A 22990-nucleotide genomic window follows, 5' to 3' on the forward strand; every position below is an offset into this window, starting at 1 on the left:
TGTTGAATGATTCTTAATCGCTTGAAGTGATATTAAATAATAAAAATGATAACCAGCCAAACACTTTAGCTCTAAACACAGAATTGCCCCTTAATGTGTTTGGTATGGTGAAAAGATCACAATGAACGACTTAAAAGGAGGCAGTTTGAAACTGGTACCGTAAATGTTGAGTAAGAGCTCCAAGGGGCGTGTCCCAAAAGCTCATAGAGGCGAGCTTCTGCGCGCACTTGGTCTACTTTTACGCATCAGCAGCTTCTCATTGACACCCATCCAGAAGCGCTCCCACGCGGCGTGGCGCTTTCTCCTAAGAATTTCTACGAGGGAACTATTATAGCACTTCCCCTCCACACATCCAAACTCAGATTGGAGTAGAAAATTGCGTGGTCTCGCGCGGCCGCGTGGTGCACCTTGCTCGGACATGGGTGCGCACGAACGGAGCTCCGTGCGTCTCGGTGGTGTCCTGCCACTATGCGGTCTTTTGGCTCTGCTCTGCGGGGTGCGCAGCGTGGAGGCCGGTTGCAGAGAGCGAGACAGCCCCAACTGTTGCACGGGAAGGAACAACGACTGCTTCGAATACACGCGGAGGAAGATGGTGTGCTACTGCGACACGTACTGTCACAAAACCGGAGACTGCTGCGACGACTACCGGAGTGTTTGCCAAATATCTGGTGAGTCCAGATAATTATGACAAAGATTTAATTCCTGTTTCATTGCTGTGGTGTTTGAATCAAGACAAAAAATGGTGTTTGAGGCTTTAATTATTTTCTCTATCAACCCTCCTGTTTAACTTTGGGTCAAAATGACCCACCGTTGTGTAAACACCGAAATAAAATCCCCTTAATGATGTTTTCTAGTGCTAAACTATTACTTTTCCTATACATTTGCTCCAACGGAGTAAACACATCTTTTTTGTTTGTATTTTATATTATACTTTGCAGCCTGGTCATCTTAGAAGGGGGTTTACCTCATGTGCGGTCCCTTCTCAAGGTTTTTTCACTTTCCTCCTGCTGAGGTTTTTGAGTTTTTCCTCGCCCTCATGTAGGTTTTAGATCAGGGGATGGTGTCATAATAGTCTGTAGTTTGTAAAGCCCTTTGAGACTCCTTGTGAGTAAGGGTGTCACAAATAAGCTTGACTTTAGGTTATTGAGTTTTTCCTTGCCCTCGTGTAGGTTTTAGATCAGGGGGTGGTGTCATAATAGCCTGTAGTCTGTAAAGCCCTTTGAGACTCCTTGTGAGTAAGGGTGTCACAAATAAGCATGACTTGAGGTTTTTGATTGTTTTTCCTTTCCCTCGTGTAGGTTTCAGATCAGGGGATGGTGTCATAATAGTCTGTAGTATGTAAAGCCCTTTGAGACTCCTTGTGAGTAAGGGTGTCACAAATAAGCACGACTTGAGGTTTTTGAGTTTTTCCTTGCCCTCATGTAGGTTTAAGATCAGGGTAGTGTGTCATAATAGTCTGTAGTCTGTACAGCCCTTTGAGACTCTTTGTGAGTAAGGGTGTCACAAATAAGCACGACTTGAGGTTTTTGAGTTTTTCCTTGCCCTCATGTAGGTTTAAGATCAGGGTAGTGTGTCATAATAGTCTGTAGTCTGTACAGCCCTTTGAGACTCCTTGTGAGTAAGGGTGTCACAAATAAGCATGACTTGAGGTTTTTGAGTTTTTCCTTGCTCTCATGTAGGTTTAAGATCAGGGTAGTGTGTCATAATAGTCTGAAGTCTGTACAGCCCTTTGAGACTCCTTGTGAGTAAGGGTGTCACAAATAAGCATGACTTGAGGTTTTTGAGTTTTTCCTTGCCCTCATGTAGGTTTAAGATCAGGGTAGTGTGTCATAATAGTCTGTAGTCTGTACAGCCCTTTGAGACTCCTTGTGAGTAAGGGCGTCACAAATAAACATGACTTGAGGGTTTTGAGTTTTTCCTTTCCCTCTTGTAGGTTTCAGATCAGGGGATGGTGTTGTAATAGTCAGTAGTTTGCAAGACATGTTGTTTTATTTTTTAACTTCATAGCCTTTGGGTCAAAATGACCCATGACTCAAATAAAGTTGTAATTAAAGTCAGAGTATTTAACACAATGACATTGTTACAATGTTTTAGTTGTGTCTTAGGTCATTGAGTAGCAGGAGTGTTATTTTTTGTATTTTGTTTTCTAATGTCTCCAAATTTGAGACTTGAATTGTTCACCGAAGGGGGAAAAAAGTAGTCATGAAATTTATAAATATGCATCCCAAACTCCTTTTCGCATATTTTTCTTTTTTTTCTGTAGCTATAGAAATACAGACTATATATAAAGTTTGTGGTGATTGAGGATTTAGATAGATAGATAGATACTTTATTCATCCCCGTAGGGAAATTCACACTTTCAGCAGTATCCTTGTGTTGAAAAATAAAATAATAAAAGATATAGAATACATAAATACCCAATATAACGTTTTGAAATGATACTTGGTATTGGCATTTACAAATCCATACTCCATTTAAAGAGACACTTTGCTAGTTTTTTTGGTACCCGTGTTATGTCCTCTAGGTCACGCTCATGTTATGTAAAATAAATGCAAATTTCTCCACCTTCAAGTATTTAAAAAATGCATATTTATATGATACTTCATATTTTTTGCCTAGTATTTAAGTCAATATAGGTTTTTTTTTCTAACGAATGATGTTTTTACAAATACTCACTGTCCCTTTAAGTTTGAGAGTATTGGATACCATATTTTTCGGACCACCACTAAAAAGCGCAAAGGAAGCGTCTACTTTTTTGAATTCCAACATATTTTTCCTTCATTTAATTATATTGACTATTTTTATCTGATTTATTGGGAATATACTATTCCTGTAACTTCAGGTTCCTGGTGTTAGAGGCCACCATAGGTATCAAGAGAAACGATACCTTAAAAAACGTTTACAGTATATCGGAACTGATACGATCCCTGGTATTAGTATTTGCCAACTTCATTTACTTAATGCCCCAGTGTGTAATATTGGACCACTAGATGGCACCGGGCAGCATGACAGATGGGTGATTAGCGGGCAGCCCCACTGTGCAGAGGTTCAGGTTTCAAGTCCAGCGACCGCAGCCTCCCCGTGTGGAGTTTGCATGTTCTCCCTGTGGCACTCCGGTTTCCTCCCACAGTCCCAAAACATGCATGTTGCGTTAATTGGCCGGTCAAAAATTGTCCCTGGGTGTGAATGAGCGAGTGAGTTGTCTGTCCCTGTGTGCCCTGTGATTGCCTGGCAAGCAGTACAGGGTGTCCCCTGCCCACTGGCTGAAGACAGCTGAGATGGGCTCCAGCACCCCCGCGGCCCTAGTGAGGATAAGTAGTGCAGATAATAAATGAATGGATGGATAGATAGCACCGTATTGTATAATGCGAACAAAAACAAGTTCATATGAATACAGCGAAGTGGCAAGATGCCAGACAAACATGGCGGCAACTTCTAAGTTGGGATTACTTCACCTATGATTTTATATTAGTTACAGTAGTGTCCTTATGATGGCAGTTCTATTTCTTTTTTTACTTTTCTCACTACGAGCCAAACCAAGGTTGAGTGCGCAAACACAAAGCGAGCGTGCCCGTCAAGTGTTTCAAGAGCTCTCGGAATCCGCCGTGGTTCCCCAGAAGTTCTTGTTAGTAAGCACTGAAGTCACAATTCATCCAACGTCCTCTTGAGAAGTTTCCATGCACTCCAACCGAGAAGACTTTGCTCTCAGGTTTTTAATCCTCACCATCTTTGGCTCTACGTTTCCATGGCAACCAAGCGCTCCTTTGCCCTTATATAGCATCAGTCAGCGACACGTTACCCTTACGACCTCAAACTTGCTGTTTGACCGTTTTATGACTTTCCACTACTTCACACGGAGATTTCACAAGTAATGATACACTGTGGGGACCACATCGCACTGCATGAATAGTTATACTTAATATCTGTTGCGGAATGTAACTGAGTAAAAGTCCTTGTTAGAAGAAAGATGTTAAGCCAGAGCCAATGTCAATTATTAAGTTCAGGTTCGAACCTGGCTTCTCCCTCGCTGAGTTAAAAAATAAATTAACAAACCGTCATTGTTCTTTGTTTCTTTTTCTTTGTGGAGGTTTCACCCCCCTCTCACACAAGAGTAACAACTTAATCAAACAATTGTCAAGATTCGGAACAGGATCAGGACTCAAATGCGTGACGTTTCTCACACAAGCTTTTTATTTTACGGGAAATGGGTAGTCATGCACATTAGGCAGCAGTCTGGCGTGGAATGACAGGAAGTCAGAGGCAGACGAAATCGACACCAATCGCCCGAGCAGATATCGGACAGATGGGGTCGATACTGGACAGGACGGGACAGACAGGATTGATTTCCAAACAGGATATCAATATTAAAAGGGACAAACTAGACGGGAACGAAACTTGAAACCGATATTAGACGGGATAAAATAAACGGGAACAACACCGGACGGGAAATACCAACAGGAAACCGGACCGAGTCAAAACCCACGTCTTGCGGGACAGAGGTTTGTTGACAGACTGACAAAGGGAGATTGAGACCACTGAGCTTAAATAGAAGGAAAGCCAATCTGTCAACAAGCCGCAGCTGGTGCCAGACTGTCGGGGCCAATTGGGCGCCATGGCAACTGTGACAACAATAAGTTGATTGATATATTTTACTGAGCAGAAAATTAGTGTAAAAAAATAGAAAAATTGGAAAAATAATAGTAATTTTCTGGCATCTACTGATATGGCAAGGACGCCAACTGGAATGCCTTTACTAAATACTTGACTCTTCTTCTCGATAAAGACTCCATTGCACTTAGTAAATCTGCCTGTTACTCGGATCTCATCTCAGCCCAAGTACACAACACCAAGTCACTTTTTCTTTAGTCAACAAGATCTTCAAGCCTCCCGACTCCTTTCCCTCCCCATCTCTACCCAAGCAACACTTGCAACTCTTTGATGCGTTTCTTCAATCAAAAAAACTAGCTCCTTTGTTCCCACCCGTGTCCTCTCTCGACACCTGATCCATTTCCCTACAGTAAACCCTTCTTCGCCTTTCATTTCCCTTGTGCCTCTGAATTATCTGACCTAATACGTTTATCCAAGCCCTCCATGTATCTACTGGAACCTATTCCCTCATTCCTAGTCAACTCCTGCCTCTCTTCTCTGCTTCCCCTTATCTCTGCCATTATCCATTCTTCATTTTTCTAGATAGATAGATAGATAGATACTTTATTCATCCCCGAAGGGAAATTCACATTTCCAGCAGCATCCCTGAGCTGAGAACAATACAATAATAAAGCAAAAAGAATACAATATACAAATACCCAGTGTGACGTGCAAATGCCCACTGTAGCGTGTTATATAGAATAACTAAATAGTGCTACACAGAATACATATTGCAATAAGATTCAGTAATATGCAATGTAGGTGGTGTGGTTTACTGTGGGCTTTTACTCTGCCGGGTAGAGTTAAAGAGCCTCATGGCATGAGGAAGAAAAGATCTCTTCAGTCTGTCCGTAGTACAAGACAGTGACAGCAGTCTGTCGCTGAAACTGCTCTTCTGTCTGGAGATAATGCTGTGTAGTGGATGCGATGGATTGTCCATGATTGACCGCAGCTTTTCCAGTGCCCGTCTCTCAGCTACTGTTGTTAGGCTGTCCAGCTCTTTGCCCACAACAGAGCTCGCTTTCCTAGCCAGTTTATTGAGACGAGAGGCATCCTTCTTCTTGACGCTGCCTCCCCAACACGCTGTCGCATAGAAGAGGGCGCTTGCCACTACTGTCTCATAGAATATTTTCAGGAGCTTTTTGCAGATTTTGAAGGAGTCCAGCCTTCTGAGGAAGTAAAGTCGCTTTGCCCTTTCCTACATAGAGCTTCTGTGTTGGCAGTCCAGTCCAGTTTGTTGTCCAGCTGCACACCCAGGTATTTGTAGGTCTGGACAAATTCTACACATTCTCCTTTGATGGTTACAGGAACCGGGTGAGTTCTGGTTCTCCTGAAGTCCACCACCATCTCCCTGGCCTTGGTGGTGTTCAGGTGCAGGTGGTTTGCGTCGCTCCATCGGACAAAGTCCTGAATCAATTTCCTGTACTCCTCCTCCTGCCCATTTCTGATACATCCCACGATCGCAGTGTCGTCGGCAAACTTTTGCACATGGCAGGACTCAGAGTTGTACTTAAAGTCCGATGTATATAGAGTGAATAGGAACGGAGAGAGCACGGTCCCCTGCGGAGATCCTGTGCTGCTAACCACAGTGTCCGATGTACAGCCCGCCTGTTTCACATACTGGGGTCTGCCTGTCAGGTAGTCAGTAATCCATTCTATAAGGTGTGAGCTAACTCCCATCTCTGTCAGTTTCCTACTCAGTAGCAGAGGCTGTATGGTATGGTATGGTATGATGTTATCCTCTCTGCCCTCCAAATTGCTGCTACCATGCCCATTCTGAAAAAACCCGGTACGAACCCCAACAACTCCCATAACCTTCACCCTATCTCACACGCAGCTTTCACCTCCAAAATCCTTGAAAAAGTAGTCTCCTCCCAAACTTATACACATTTTACTACCAACAGCTTATTTGAACCCTTTTAGTCCGGTTTTGGTCCATGTCACTGCACAGAAACTGACATATCAAAATCACCAATGACCTCTTTGTCCTATGCGCTGCCTTTGACACCAGACCTCGCCACATTTTCCTCAGCAGACTCTCTTCATTCGGCAGAATCTCCACCCTCTCTAAAGTTGACACTTTCTCTCTCTCCATTGACAGTATCTTAGTTTTCCCCTCCCCTCAGGTCAAGAGTCTGGATGTCATCCTTGACAGTACACTCTCCTTTAACTCTCATGCACTCCATCAACCGTCTTCGCTCCTCCCTCATCCGCCACACTACCGCCATACTCGTCCACAGCCCTGTCGCCTCCCGCCTTGACTATTGCAATTCCCACCTCTACAACCTACCTCTCAAGTCTCTCCATAAACCTCAGCTGGTCCAGAACTCTGGACACATCATCGCCAAAACCCTCTCGCCACAGCATCACCCCTGTTCTTTAACAACTCCATTGGCTACCAATCAACCAAAGAATCACCTACAAAATCCTACTGTACACCGATACGGCCAACCATAACCTTGCTCCTCCCTACATTTCTGACCTCCTTCCCATTGCCATGCAATTCCGCGCCCACATATAGTCCTCCTTCCATCTCACCGTATTCGCTGCCAGTCTTAGCTACATAGGGAGCAGAGCTTTCAGCCGCTCAACCCCCCAGCTCTGGAACTCATTACCACCCAAACTCCGGAATTCTGCCACCCTGTCCACCTTCAAATCCGAAATCAAAACCCACCTCCTCAGACTTGCCAACGTGCCTCTCTTTTTAACTGTATTTTGTTTTTATTTTGTATTTATTGCTTGATTGTTTTATTCTTGTTTTTTTCTCGTTTTACCGTCATTTGATATTCTGTGTAGAGTGACTTTGGGTGTCATGAAAGGCACTTTGAAATACAATGTAGTATTTTTATATTTCTTTTTTTATAGAACTGGCCAATTTCCTGTGGCACACTCTCACTTGGATGCCCTAGCACACTGTTATAAAAAACTGGTTTAAAATGACATGACAGTCTTGCTCCCCACCCATAGCTCTTCTTTTTCGCCTCACAGAGAGACTCTGGGATAAGGTCAGACGGTCTCTATGGTGTTTTTCGTTTTCTTTCATGTTATGTCACTTCCAGCCAGAGGCTATCAACTTGATCCAAGCTGTGTGTACAGTGAACAGTATGCGTGAAGTTCACAGAATAATCTCCGACAAGGTGATTTTGAGTACCGTATTCATGGTGTGGCTCAGGGCATACAATACATTGAAAAATTTGCAGTTACGACATTTTAGTCAAATAAATAAGGTTAAATAATCATCTTTTTAAATAAAATCATCAATTTTCTCATTTTACTTATAGGTTTTTAACAATGAAGAAAAAAAAAGTTTATTAAATTTATTTGGGTGCTACCTTTTTTATTGTACTGGGAAGAAAACTACAAAGAAATATGTACATACAATGGACAAAATTGACTTTCCTAATTATTGTCAGAATGTCAGAGATCGACATTATTAAGACTATTTGGTGGCTATATTTGCACAGATAAAATACATGTATATAGTTTAATTCTACATGATGATGGCAGAAAAGAACTTACATCCGTTCTGGATAAAGTCCAAACAGAGAGAGGGAGTGGTTTATTTTGCGTCAGAGAAATCAGTACACACAAGAACATGACTTCAAAATAAAAGAATACAAGATTGATAAACGTACAAGAGATATAATTACACTCATTGTTGAAACGTTACTTTATGTGTGTGTGTGTGTATGAGAAACATTGTTTTTATATTTAGTAATATAAAAACAAGCTAATTACCTTGAGACAGAAATTCAAGAGATTTACAATGAAAACCTGACAGAACCAGAACAGAAGGTGGACCCAAACGCGTAACGTTTCACAACAAACTTTATTGCGGAAGCTGGGAAGTCAGCTCAGAGAAAGCAAGGGAGCAGGGAGCTCATGGGATCGTAGCGTGGTCCGAAGGCGGAAACGGGTGGGTAATCATGACAATTATAAACATTGCTTTGAGAACAACTTTTTTCTCTTCTAAAAAATGGATAAAAATAGTACTTTAAATGAGTAAATTTGTCTGCCAATTTCTATAGCAAATACCTCATTTAAATAATGTTTTTTTTTTTTACTGGACAAAAGAGGTTACGTTTTATTTGATAATTTTGTAAACACTGCATTCAATATATTCTTCATATTTCGCTTCAAAAACAAGTTAAAAACATATTGAATTATAAATTGTTTTAAAAAATACAATATTATGTTTTGGTATTTTACCTCCTAAATAATTTGAAAATAAAAGTAAAATACTAACGTCAGATATAGTTTATTTTACTATATGTTAAACTTGTTTTTCCGGTAAAATATCCATTCCATTATTGCCAATATTTATTTCTAAAGTATTATTATACATATCTATTATTGTATATAATATTTGTTTCATTTTACTAGACAAATAACTTAAAATATAGTCAAATTACAAAAATCATAATGAGTAAAATATCTGCCCGTCTTTTTTTCATACGGTAAGGATAAACAGCTACTCTTTGGCAAGTTGGCTAAAGAATTAATTTGTGAAATTAATTTATAATCATAAAGATAGTCAGTTACTAACAAAAGATAAAGACTTTATGAGTATAACACTGTATTACATCATTATTGCTTAAAAAGATATACAGTATATATGTTTTATGTTATAGCGCTACAACAATAAAGGTAAGGAGCTTTGAGCTAAACAAACGAAAATTTGAGCTTAATTTTTTTTATTATATAAAAAGGTTAAATTATCTGTGTTGTTATGTTTTTCTTTTACATAAGACTTGAACTGGAACAGCATATTTTTGAGAATTTATCAGCTTGTCATACAGCAAGTATAGTTGAGTTTACTGACGTCTGGAGTACCATCAATTTTGAGGAACGATGACAAGCAAATGCAATATGCAGCAAAAAGCAATGACCGTAACACAAAAAAACATGTCTGCATTTCAATCTGGCACTATTCTACATAGTACTGTTGCCCTGGCGCAGTTGTCTAGAAATATTGGTCTCAATTTCACACGACGCACGCCTTATTTGCATTTTCCTATGGCGTAGTAGTAAATATGCGCTCGTTTTTGTAATTACTCCAGTAGATTGCGTCTTGAATACAGTCGGTTCATTACGATTTGAAAACACATGATGTAAACAACTTGGAGCAGGACTGAGAAAACGAAGCAGCTAAAACGGCTTTTGGTGTTTTGTTTTTTTTCCCATTCAATTTTTTGTTTTTGTTTTTTGTTTGTTTGTTTTTAGTGGGTTTTGTGTTTTGATATTTCAGAGGCTTGAATTTTTGGGGAGGTTGCTTACTTATGAATATTGAGTATATTGTATAATTGAGAGTATTGAATATTACAAGTTTTTATTATCTATCTTTTCTTTGCAATGGGGAGAAAAACAAAACCTTGTACGATTGCCTGTTATGTTGAACAATTTTGTCTATCGCTAAAAAAATAAAAAGAAAAAAGATGTAAAGTGGTTAATTCTTAGGGCTGTTTAAAACTGCGGCTTAAAATCCAACGAGGCTTGTACAAAAACAAAACTGAGTTTGTTCTTAAATTTGACCAAATGGCTTTTAATCATGTATGCTCTGTATTTTGAATTTACGGTAATACACCATTTATGTTTGCGCCCGAAAAATCTTAGAAACATGTTTAAAAAAAAAAAAAAAAGAATAATATGCACATGCCAGTCTTCCTGAACTTTTAAACCCTTGATATTACTCCCTGGAGGACTCATTAGGGTTCCTCAAGGATGTGAATAAGATAAGAGCGTCCTCTTTATCAGGGTAAAACAAGAAAACAAACCACCTTGACTTCCTGTGTGTGCAGCCCGTGTCCTACAGCTGGATTTATCAGATCGCCATGCTGCAGGTCTGCCCAGCATCAACATCTGCCTTGAACCCCGCCCGTGCCGGCTGCAGTTTTTTTAGCGGGCTGGCATCGTAGCCGCCTTGAAACCATTGCGCATCAACCACCCGCCGCTTGTTTGGGGGTCAAGGAGGGGCCAAACATTTGTGGTCAAAGGCCAAGTAGTTGAGTCACATTTATTTGGATAGCCCTAAATTACAGAGGAGTCTCAATTTTAGTTGTATAAATCATGTACGGCTTCTTCCCGAGGTTTCTTTATTTTCCTAATGCTAAAGTTGTTGTGTTTTCCTTGCCCTTATGTAGGTTTTAGATCAGGGGATGTTGTAATGGTGGTCTGTGCAGCCCTTTGAGACTTGACTTGAGTGTGAACGACTGGTGACAAGCCCACGGTAGTCAGACACATTTGCAAAGTTATTTAAAACCAAGATAGGTCCTATAATTTTGACACCATTTTTTTCACGACATTGTCTTAACCTGTGTTACAATGTCTTGAATGTCTTACTTATGTCTGGGTTGTCCAAACTTTTCAGGAAGCGTTGCCAGATTTGGGAAACTGAAAATGTATGAGGGCCGCTTATTCAGTCCAGCATTTTTTAAAAAGTCTAATAAATTCATCGTCCGGGAAAGGTTTGCGGCTATCCGCATACCCACCTTGTAGCTTGCCTTTGTAGCATTGTCATTTGACTCACAGGGTCTCGTGAAAAAGCGCTGCTGTGCCGTTAAAACAGCTTCCAGTTGCTTTACCTTTTCACAGCGGTCGTTTCGGGATAGCTTTTTATAGTCAGCAATTTTTGTCTGGCGGTGCCACTAGATATTATATTCTTTGAAAACAGCCAGTCTTTTGGCAAATTAGGCAGTTGTTTCAGATTTCGGTGAAAAAAGACTCCAATTTCCTCTTGTCCTGGAAGGAGTGACCCTCACAATCAGCTTTCCTTTTTAAAATTTACAGTCACCATGTCGGAAATGTGTCGGGCTAAAATTTTAACAGATAGCCAAGGGCAAAGTGGTCAAAGAGCTACTGTCGTGATCCAGGGAAATTGTGATTTATCTATTTTTGTCCGAATTTATTTTATATGGTCCAGGTTACTGGCAGGCCACATATTAATAATTTTATGACAGAAGGTGTGGGCCGGTTGAAATTTGATCATAGGCAAGAGTTTGGACATGCCGGTCTTATGTTGTTAAGAACTCATGAGAAAGTGACAAATTATACCAGGTAGCGTCTATTGCTAGTAAGTGGCAGGTGCTAGTACATAATGCTAGCTCAAATGTAATAGAATACAGACAAAAGACAAATCTCCATTAAAACACATTTTATTTTCTCACTTATTTATGGCAAATTGAAAAATTAGCTCAGCTATCCAGTTAGAGTCAGTTCCTAGGAAACAACTCGTACTACTACATAGCGTTAGCCTTTGTGTAATATTAATAATATAAGTTGATAGTCCAAATATAATGTTATATTGTGTTATAATTTATCCATATGTTCGTAATTATTTATGTGAAAGTGACAAAATATGACATCCATTGCAAGTGGTTAGCCTTTGTTAGACTTGGTCCTTAATAATAAAATAACCTATTTTTTTATGTTGTTTAAAACAAAATCACCCAACTTTTGGGTTATTTTGAACAGTACAAAACCGCGTTTTTATGTTGTTCCAAACATATGACAACTGTTTCTGAAAACAAAAATATAAAACAATTGTTTCAAACAATTTTGTTGTTTTTTTGTCCTAGCGACCCCTCCTTGTTTAGGTAAAACAAATAAAATTTTGGGGGGTATTAATTAAACAAAACAATTGCCCAATTTTCATTTATATTTAATAAAACTATTTAATATGTTTGGGTCGAACAGAATTAGCAGGAGGGAGGTGGGTGTGTGTTTTTTTTTAAAACCACCCACTGTCAGAGACCAGAAACAGAGACAGGACCCACTAACGTTAGTCACAGTTTTATTGGGGGGAAGAGAAAGGAGCGCACACTCGATCCGAAGATCGTTGGTCCTGGGGAGTAGGTTGCTCAGCCGCGATAGTGGGACTTCCATGGCGAGCGAGGGCGGTGTCGGGAACGGAAAAAGTCGAAAACCAGGAGAGGAGAGTAGCTGTGGTCGAGATCAAACAGATCGTAGCAGGAGAAAAGCAAGAGCAAAAACACAGGGAACACAGTGAGAACGGGCTTGCTGTGTAAAAACGGAGATTCGCAGACGGACCGACAAAAGGCGACTGACGGGACAGTGTTTAAATACTGACAGGGAGCCAATCTGTCAACAAGTTTCAGCTGGCGCCCACGGGCGGGGCCAATTGGGCGCCATGGCAACCGTGACACCCACTCCTTTGTTTTTTTTTGTTCTATACAATACATTGTTTTATGTAAATGTTGAAACAAATTTGGTCACTTTACCTCTCGTACTCGATTTTTCTGATCTTGACTTGCGTTATTTGTTTACCCAACTTTTTTTTTTCTCGGTAGCGCTCAATATGTGAAAACGTTCAAGACCCTTCTGTGTCAGGAACCTGAACAGGATCAGGACCCAAACGCGTGACGCTCTCACACAAGCCTTTTATTTTACGGGAAATGGGTAGTCATGCACGTTGGGCAGCCGTCTGGCATGGAAAGACAGGAAGACAGAGACCGACGAGATCGATTCCTATTGCCCGAGTTGATATCGGACAGATGGGGTCGACAGACAGGATTGATAATGAAACAGGATATCGAAAATAAACAGGACAAACAAGGCGGGAACGAAAACTGGAGAGAATACTTAACAGGACAAAAACAGACGGGAACGAAACTGGAAATCGATATTAAACAGGACAAAAAATTAACGGGAACAATACCGGACTGGAAATACCAACAGGAAAACAGGACGGAGTCACAACCCACGCCCTGCGGGGCTGAGGTTCGTTGACAGACTGACAGAGAGCGCACTGAGTTTAAAAAGATGCAAAGCCAATATGTTAATGAGCCGCAGCTCGCGCCACACAGGCAGGGCCAATTGGGCGCCATGGCAACCATGACATTCCTGTGAACAGTATGTCGCGTCGAACTTTTTCATGTGAATAGATGAATGAATTGTTTTGTTCAGTTTTTCCTCAATTTCATGAATTTTAAAATTTTGAAACAGCAAAGTATCTGTATGTGCAAAATATACTGATCAACCGATTGCATTTCGAAATGAAATAATTTCCCTCAACCAGATTGATGGTAGTGCCTTCGTTTTACCCAAGCAGCCTTCGTCCTGCACGTCCGCTTCCCACCCCTCTTGCGTATGTTTTCATGTCCTGAAACGGACGCTGACTACTCACTCTTCCTGTCTCCCATCCCACATGTTCCCGTCTTTGACCCCAGTCCATGATTTTACCTTAAAACGGCCCAGCTGGACCGACAGCTGTACGCTTAGACTCATCCAGGATTGCAAAATCTTTATTTTTTTTCTCGCTTATTGCTTCAAAGTTGCTTATTATATCAACAAGTACGAGTATGAGTACTATACTATATAAACTAGTAATAGGAGATGGAAATAAATCACTCTGTACAGCCATGTTTGCATGTTCATTCAATATATACGATGTATTTGTTGATTTGTTTACAGTTCTGAGGTAATGAGATTGAATCCTCCCCCTTGGGAGTTTGCATGTTCTCCCCGTGCTCGCGTGGGTTACCTCCGGTCATTCCGGTTTCCTCTCACATTCCAAAAACATGCATGTCAGGTTAATTGGCCGGTCCAAATTGTCCCGAGGTGTGAATGGGCGAGTGAGTTGTCTATGTGTGCCATGCGACTGGCCACCAGTTCAGGGTGTCCCCTGCCCACCGCCCAAAGACAGCTAGGATGGGCTCCAGCACCCCCGTGACCCTACTGAGGATAAGCGGTGCAGATAATGGATAGATGGATGTTTATTTCCCTTATTATTTTTATTTCATTATGAACTGAAATAACAGCTCAGTATCTAATTACAGGTCCCTCTAGAAAGCATAGCAATGACGTCAAAATGATGTGATTGGACATTTAATTCGAAAGTGCTGTGAGTCAGTCTTCCGACATCACTGACATGCTTTTGTTTTTCTGCCCATGAGCTCAGTTTTAATCTGAAAGCAGGAAAAGTGAAAACTTTATGTCAGAATGAAGCCATCTGGATGCAATCTTTTTCGAAAACCGGTAAAATGATGTCATTTTAAAATACTAGGTAATATTTAAATAACACTTATTTAAATCAACTGCAAAAGCAAAATCATATCTAATTGAGAGCATCTAAAACATCAATTTAAGATACTTTTTTAAACATAGAAAGAAGCTTCAGTTTTTGTTTCCCAAATCGGTGCCAAAAAGTATTTTCATCTCATTTTGCTTTGGGGTTTTTTAGTGTGAGGGGTTTCGGTGGTCCTTCTTCTGCATAGGCAAAAATGCAAACAATTTCAATTCCCCATTTCCATTTTGAATGAGTTTATTTCGTTGCAAGAAGCCAAAAAACGATATAGCAATGCTTGTTCACACAAAAAGAGGCATTTTTACACTTATACTGCGCTATCTACATATAGAAGCAGTGCTTTGCGGAAATAGATGGAAGGGTGAAGTGTGAAGTGTCGATCCAATCATAATGCTTTGTATGAAATGAAATGAAATGATCTGCATTTATATAGTGCTTTTCAAGTCAATGACTTCCCAAAGCGCTTTACAATGTGCTCCACATTTCCCAATAGCGGCCTTGCAGCCATGTAAGGCGCTAACCTGCTTATTGGGGGTATTAGGGGTTCAGTGTCTTACCCAAAGACACTTCGACATGTAACACAGACGAGCCGGGATTCGAACTGGAATCCCTTGATCCCAGGACGAGTGCTCTACCTCCTGAGCTACTGCCGCTCCTGAGCTACTGCCGTATCAACAGTATTATGATTTGGATCGATCATCCCACCCTTTACTCTGTGGCACTTCAACGCACCCAACACCAGTTCTACACTTGGTTTTTCTTGAACGTATCTGATACCAACCTTTCTAGGCTTAGCTTTAATTTTCATGATAGTGCTTGGAATCCTTTCACACCCACCATTTTTTGTCCTTGGTGATGAACTCGAACGCACCACTCTTTCTTTTGTTTCGACTTATGAATCTCCATAATCAATGTTTTGTCTGTCAGCAAGGAACTTCTGCCAACAGTTTCGTTAGCAGCCTTGTAGTTCGTCCTTCTGTGTCTGGCTGAGAGAGCGTCTGAGGAAATTTTTTTAGGGGGTTTGTTGTCCCCCCCAAGAACAACTGGACATCTGGGTCCTATCAGAAGAAAAGGGGGTTGGAACGTATCCCAAAAGAGGCAGATGGAGGGATAGAAGAAGGTGATTAAGGAAGAAGGAGATAAAGCAAATTGCCCAAGTGGCTCTGATAAGTCACGGCACCCTAAAATAGAAGTTGAACAAAAATGGCTTTGAATAAGAAAGCCGGGCAACCTGGAAAGGTAGATAGGGTCTCAATTATCACCGAGTGTGACAAGAGATGTTGCGACAAGCAGGAAGTTCTGACTTTGGGTGCATGTTCTGCGGTTTGCTACATTCCCCCACATTTGTGTGAAGTTCTGCCAGGAAGAATAACTGTAACTGCCTTCAAGTAAGCCCGTTTTACCCTTTGTTTGCACCAAAAACACCGTTCCCCTTGTAAAGTTTTTGGAAGTTGTGTGTTTTGACAAGAATGAGGGAATAGAACATGAACGTTACAAAAACATTCAAAACACAGAGTAAAGAGATGACTGACAGCCGTGGCGACACAAACATCTATGCGATAATACAAACTTTTTGGGCAATGGAATGCTCTTCCCCCTGAGATTCGATCTGCAACCTCAGTGAAACTGTTTAAATCTAAGCTTAAAACACACTTCTATTCTATAGCATATAAATAACCTATATTTTATGTTGACAATATCTGTGTATTTTTTATTATTGCAACATCCATTGCAACCTGGTCATCCTGGAAGGGGGATTACCTCATGTGTGGTCTCTTCTCAAGGTTCCTTCATTTTCCTCATGTTGAGGTTTTTGAGTTTTTCCTTGCCCTTGTGTATGTTTTATATCAGGGGATGGTGAAATAATAGTCTGTGGCTTGCAATAATCTGTGGTCTGTGCAGCCCTCTTTGTGATTAAGGGCTATACAAATAAACATGACTTGACTCAAAGGACAACAAAAAAACATTTGCGAGCGAATGAAAAATGCCTAGACACTGTGTTTCAAATGTAAGTTGCATGAAGGGTTAAATGAGTGCTGTCAAAGACTAAAGTTTAAAAGCTCTGCCCCAGGAGTTATAGCAGTTTTAATGATTTATTTTGATTGTTAAGCCAACTCTGAAGTTGTAACTGTCAAATGAGGGCTTTAACGGAAGCATTGAAACAGCTTTAAAGCAATATAAATTGACTTAAAACGTACATTTACACAAGAGTTTATAAAGCTTTAAAGTTTTAACTATCATGTTAAATTTGACAGCACCGCTTATAACACGCCTCTGATGCTTCATACATTGTGATTTCCATGAAATTACCCATACTAGTCCATTTTTATTTTACGAGAAAAAACAATTTGAATTTAATCAAGTAATATATATAATGCTTAAAATAAAAATGTAGGAAAAGCGGACATTTACACATAAAATGTGCAAAATTGTCAATGAAACTTACAGTATCTGCCAATGAAAGTGAGCACTTGGTAAATAAAATGAAAAGTATTGGAAATTTTAAAGAAAAATACATAAAATGACATTTAGTGCTCAGGAGGTAGAGCGCTCATATTGGAATCAAGAGGTTGCAGGTTCAATTCCCAGCTCCTCCGTGTTATATTTCGAAGTGTCCTTGGGCAAGACACTGAATCCCTAATGCCCCTGATAGCAGTTAGTTGCCTTGTATGGCTGACTGCTATTGGTTAGTGTTTAGAAGGGAAAAGTGTGCAATTTTGACTTGATTTTCAATAAATTGTGCAATGGAAGGTATTTTTGTTCTTTAGTTGACATTGTTATAAAGTTTGTGTATGTTTTATTACATTGTTGCTTTTGTGGTTTGTTTCTACTAACTTTTGTTCAGAAAAAACTGTAATAGAAATATTTTATTGGGTCGTGTTAACGTTTGGAATGCCGTTTTTCAATAAAGAATATTTAAGTGCCTATAATAGTTGTGCTGTGTTTATTGTAATTATAAACTGACTGAAGGAGCGAAGGGTGATATTCTTCAATAATTATGACATTTCCAAGCCAAAAGTTTCGGTATCTGGTAGATATCGTTCAATACTAGTATGTTTTTACTTGGATTAGATCGATACCGAAATCCTCAGTATTGCTCACCCTTACTGATGAATTTTGATTCAATGTTACTTTTTAAATTTATGTTTTATTGACACTCTGTGAAATGGTAACAAAGGTGTTCTACTCTCTGGTCTCCCGAAGTCCAAAATCAAGAGCCTTCGCTGTTACAACATGCTACAGCGAGGCTTTTAACCAAGACAAGAAAGTTTGATCACATTACCCCGATTTTGGCTAACCTGCATTGGCTCCCTGTTAGCTTAAGATGTAATTTTAAGATTCTGTTGGTCGTATACAAAATCATGCATGGACTTGCTCCCTCATATTTTTCAGATTTAATTTCCCCCTATGTTCCAGTCCGGAGCCTTTGCTCTGAAAATGCTGGTCTAATAGTGATCCCAAGAGTCAAGAAGAGATCTGCAGTTTCGAGAGCTATCTCCATTCGGGCCTTGGTGCTATGGAATGCTCTTCTCCCTGAGATTCGATCTGCAACCTCAGTGGAAATGTTTAAATCTAAGCTTAAAACACACTTCTATTCTATAGCATAAGAATTACCTTCATTTTATGTTGACAATATCTGTGTATTATTTATTATTGCAACATCCATTGCAGCCTGGTCATCCTTCATGTATGGTCCCTTCTCAAAGTTTCTTCATTTTCCTCATGTTGAGGTTTTTCCTTGCCCGAATGTAGGTTTTAAATCGGGGGATGGTGTCACAATAGTCTGTGGTTTGCAACAATCTGTGGTCTGTGCAGGCCTTTGAGACTTCCTATTCTATTCTATTCTATTTTATTCTAGTCGTCTGTCCAGTCTGGAAAAAATGTATCAGACACCCTGAGACAGAACAGTAATGCTATTACTTACAGTAGAGGTACCACTGACAAAAATAAAGAAATGTATGTTTTAGAGCGTCATGTAGAAACAAGGAGTAATTATTGGGGGAGGTGGTTTTACTCGACACGTTGACAAAACCCACTTGTTTTTTCCCTCCGGGGTGAGAGGTCAGAGGTGGCGGTCGCGAGCCAAGCGGCGGGTCAGACTGTCAGCAGGTTTATCATGTGGGTGGCGACTCTCGTCTCTTGTCACACTGCTGGTGCCACAAACCCAAAGCGGGACCACCATAGCTAGGCAATTACTTCCTGACCTCTGGTGGGCTGGGCTCACAGGGGGACCTGCTGGGGACTAGCTGGCGGGTTGCCCCCCTGGGTGCGGGAACCCACCGACCTTATCCATTTCATTGTGCGGCCTTTTCGCTGAAGATCCTAATTTGCTGTATGGTTCGCAGCAAAAAGCAACAAAGTGTGTGTGTTTATTAGAGGAGTGGAAACTGAGAAGAATGAGCAGGAAGTTGGCTTTAGATGAATCCCAAGTATAGTGGTACCGCTTCATACAATCTTAATTTGTTCCAGGGTCGTGCTTGTAGCTCAATTTGCTCGTGTAACAAGTGAAGCAAGTTTATTCGTATAGCCCTTAATCACAAGAAGTCTCAAAGGGCTGTACAGACTATTATAAAGTATTACAGACTATTCTAAACTATTACAGATTATTAACACAACATCCCCTGATCTAAAACCTACATGATGTCAAGAAAAAACTCAAAGCATCAGCATGAGGAAAATAATGAGGTCATCCTCCTTCTAGGAAGCAATGGATGTTGCAAGGGCATCAACAAACAATACACACACATTGTCAACACGAAATATAGATAATTCGAAAACTATAGTAAGCCTATAAGCCTAGATTTAAATAGTTCCACTGAGGCTGCAGATCGTATCTCAGAGGGTAGAGCGTTCCACTGGACCGGGGCCCAAATGGAGTATGCTCTCGAACCTGCAGATTTCTTCTTGGCTCTTGGGATCATTAGTAGACCAGCATTTTCCAAACGAAAGCTCCGAGCAGCAACATAAGGGGAAATATAATATCAAAGATGTAAGGGGGCGAGTTAATGTTGCTAACAGCGAGACAATGAGAACCCTAAATAACTTCAAAACACGTCTTCCTGATCACTAAAATACATTCAAATAGCAAAAAAACCCAGTAAGATAATTAGGTTGATATTAACAAAATAAAATGTGAGTTTATTATGAATAATGTAACAAATGTGCGCATGTGGTGCAGAGGAAGGTGGTGGTGGTGGGGGAGCGGGGTTAGTATCAAGGAGGGGTTGTGGCGATCGCATACCTGTCAATGTATAGATTTCCTCTGTATTTTATATATTTTTTCATCATTTTCGATTGTGTACGATGCATAACAATTTTTATATAGGGATTTTTATTTTGTTATAAAGGCTCTAATCCGGATCATCTCTGTCACTGGTAGCAGAAGACAATATCTTTGTAGATGGCTAATATTGTTTAAATTTGAAAAAGCAGTAAATTAAAAAAAAGAATCAGTAGGCGTTTTTAAGGGGAGAAAAGCTGCAGTATAATGCGTAAAGCCGTAGTGTCGGTGATTATGACAGAGTACGCTGAATTTGAGAAAAGAATAAATGTCTTGGAGTGTACCCAGAAATGGAGAAGGAGATCTTCAAGTAGTTTGAAGCCCAGAGACCAGATGTATGTAGAGCTTCTCAGCTCAGTCTTCGTTGGCAAAGTCTCGAGATTGCACAAGCCAAGAAATATGAAAGGTTCACTGCCTTCACAGGTTTTTTATACACGTTTTTGTCAAGAGGAGGAGGACCCAGCGTAACGTTTACTCACAAGTTTTTTGAGATATAGAGGAAACCCAGCGCCAGCGATCTGGTGCTCTCTGTCATGTCCAGCATGGTCGCCGTGGCGACCGGCTGGCCCCGCCCCCTTGGCACCGGCTGTAGGTTTTTTTTAATTTGCGTGTGTGCTTCTTAAGGGCGGGTTGTGGGGATTGCCGGTGGCGGGTTCATTGCATTACTTTGCATTATTCTGTTCTGTTTGACTTGAGGAAACCTGTACTTGCCCGTTCTGAGTAAAAGCCTATTTTGTGAGTATTCCTAGTCTGAGTTCCTGTTTGCCTGTAAGCCTGTTTTTGTTTTTGTCCCTGAGTGTTGGACGACTTTTATTTCCTTAATAAAAGTAACTGATCGTTAACGTGAATGAGTTCACCTTTCCTGCCTCTTGCCTCCGCTCTGGTCCGGTCCCGTGACAGTCTCGAGATTGCACATAGTCCGTCTTGCTGTAAGCAGGTGCTGTGTTGTGTTTGTAAAGTTTATCATTGCTTATTAAAGAGGATTTGAAATCAGGTATGAGATAAAAAGACTATTGATGATAAGTGTGCACTTATTGTACACCTGAAATTAAAGTGACTGAAAACTTTAAACGTGAACGTACATGAAAGTACACACAATTTGTTTTTAACAGCACAAATGATTCATTTTTTGCCCTTACTAGTTTGCCAGCGCAAACTGGACAAGCTGATTCTGTCACAAGCGGTGAGTAGTCTCGAGCGGTATCTAGTGGTAGCCTGTGGGACTGCTTGTGAACTGGGTTTTTCTTTGTATAGCTAGAAAGATTTTTGTTAAAAAAACCTAATTTACTGAAATTCTTGAGTTTATAGGTGCTCGTATGGAGGTACCACAGTGAAGGTACGAGTGCCTGATGAATGCAGATGTATTGAGATCCAGTGGTTGCACAAACCAGCAAGAGTGTGTGTGTGTGATGTAGGTTATATATGCGTCTGCACGTGCTGATCTGGGAAAGGCGAGTGTGAGGTGGGCAGCACTAATGTGCAGGAATGCAGAGATTCCACAGTGGCTTTGTGGAGCGACCATGTCACCGAGACGGCCGGCCCCCGACGCCAGCATGGGAATGAGCGGAGGGCGGCGGCGCTTCAAAGCGCTCTCGCTACACACACAATTCAGATGGAGCAGGCGGGGAAACACTACTTCGATGTTGTTCATGCTCTCCTCTTGGCGCACCTGCTCCATCGGAAGACGGTTTTGCATTTATTTGTAATATTCAAAAATGTTGAAGGTAAATTTGGATTGAAATCCAGAAATGACTAGTCAAGTCAAATTGCCACTTTTATTTGTATAGCTATTAATCGCAAAAATGTCTGAGGGCTGCACAAACCACCGTTACCACATCCCCTGATCTGAAACCTGCATGCGGGCAAATAAAAACTACAAAAAAAAACACATGGGGTAATCTCCCTTCCAGGATGAAGAAGCTGCAATAGATGATGCAAGGGCATCAAAAGACACACAATCAGGGAAATAATTTTAAAATAAGTGCTATATGAGAGGCCATAATTTGTAAAAATGTTTTTACACTCGCAGGGGGAAGGAAGCCTGTCAACAAAAGGAAAATGAACATTTCAACTATTATCCCTCCTTCATAGCGGTTAGCGTGGATCCGCGATATGCAAAAATCTGCAAAGTTGCCCCCCTATCTTTAACATAGCACAAAGCAAAAGTTGACCCAGGACAATATATTGAAACCACACGGGTGCCCTTCATTTTAAGTGTAAATAACTTAAAAGAAAAGCCGCCATGCCTAACACAGATTTGCTCTCTCAGCCCCCGCTCTCAGCAATAGTAATTAGCGGTCAAACAGTGCAGTTCATTTTAGGTCGGGCACAATGGTACACGCTTTAGCAGATGGTACTGGGGGAAAAAAAGCGCTCTGGTCTGCTCTCAGCAATAGTTGACTAGGACAATCGATCTAGGCAAAAACCATGCAGTTAATTTTAGGTAGGCCCAAATAGTGTGCGTCAGTGGCCTTCTGCCAGTATTTACTTGCAGCAATATTGTATTGAGGATAATAGGACACGGCTGTATGAGTGCATTTTATTCTTGGCGGAAATACAGTAGCGCCAAAAAGGGAGCCGCCAGTTCCAACAAAAGTACACTCTGCCAGTACCTGCTACTAGCAATACAGTATGTGATGGTGGATACGGATTGTGGTTGCATGAGTGCAGTTTACTCCTGGTAAAACTACAGTATCGGCAAAATGAGAGCCACCAGGTCAATTATGATCGGGGGTAATGGATCACGGCCACACAGAGTCTGTTCACTTTTTGGCGGACAGAACAGAAAAAAAATAGCCGCCAGGCCTGACAAAATTAGCTCTGCTGGCCCCACTTGCAACAAAATGCCATATGGGATAATGGATAATTAAATATTTTTCAATGCATTGGGGGTGCAAGAGTTCGAAGCATGAAGTAGTAAGGGATTACACCATGGGTTGAAAAAAACGCTTGAGTTGGCAGATAACTTAGATTTTTTTTCAATTTTAAACAAATTCATTTTTCCTTATTTTACAATTTAA

At 40.7% G+C, this 22990-nt stretch overlaps 1 protein-coding gene across 2 annotated transcripts in view; it reads left to right on the plus strand.

Annotated features, from left to right (window-relative positions):
* Positions 1–253: 253 nt before the first annotated feature.
* Positions 254–22990, plus strand: part of LOC148366320 (somatomedin-B and thrombospondin type-1 domain-containing protein) — a 39328-nt gene continuing 16591 nt past the window's right edge. For both annotated transcript variants that reach the window (XM_088336769.1, XM_088336770.1), the window contains exon 1: positions 254–668. In XM_088336769.1, coding sequence (XP_088192895.1) covers positions 419–668 — 250 coding nt within the window. In that variant the 5' untranslated portion in view covers positions 254–418. The remainder of the gene's footprint in view (positions 669–22990) is intronic.

The sequence above is a fragment of the Urocampus carinirostris genome, chromosome 5 (genome assembly GCF_059441175.1).
Source record: "Urocampus carinirostris isolate Australia breed hairy pipefish chromosome 5, RoL_Ucar_1.0, whole genome shotgun sequence".
NCBI classification, from domain to species: domain Eukaryota; kingdom Metazoa; phylum Chordata; class Actinopteri; order Syngnathiformes; family Syngnathidae; genus Urocampus; species Urocampus carinirostris.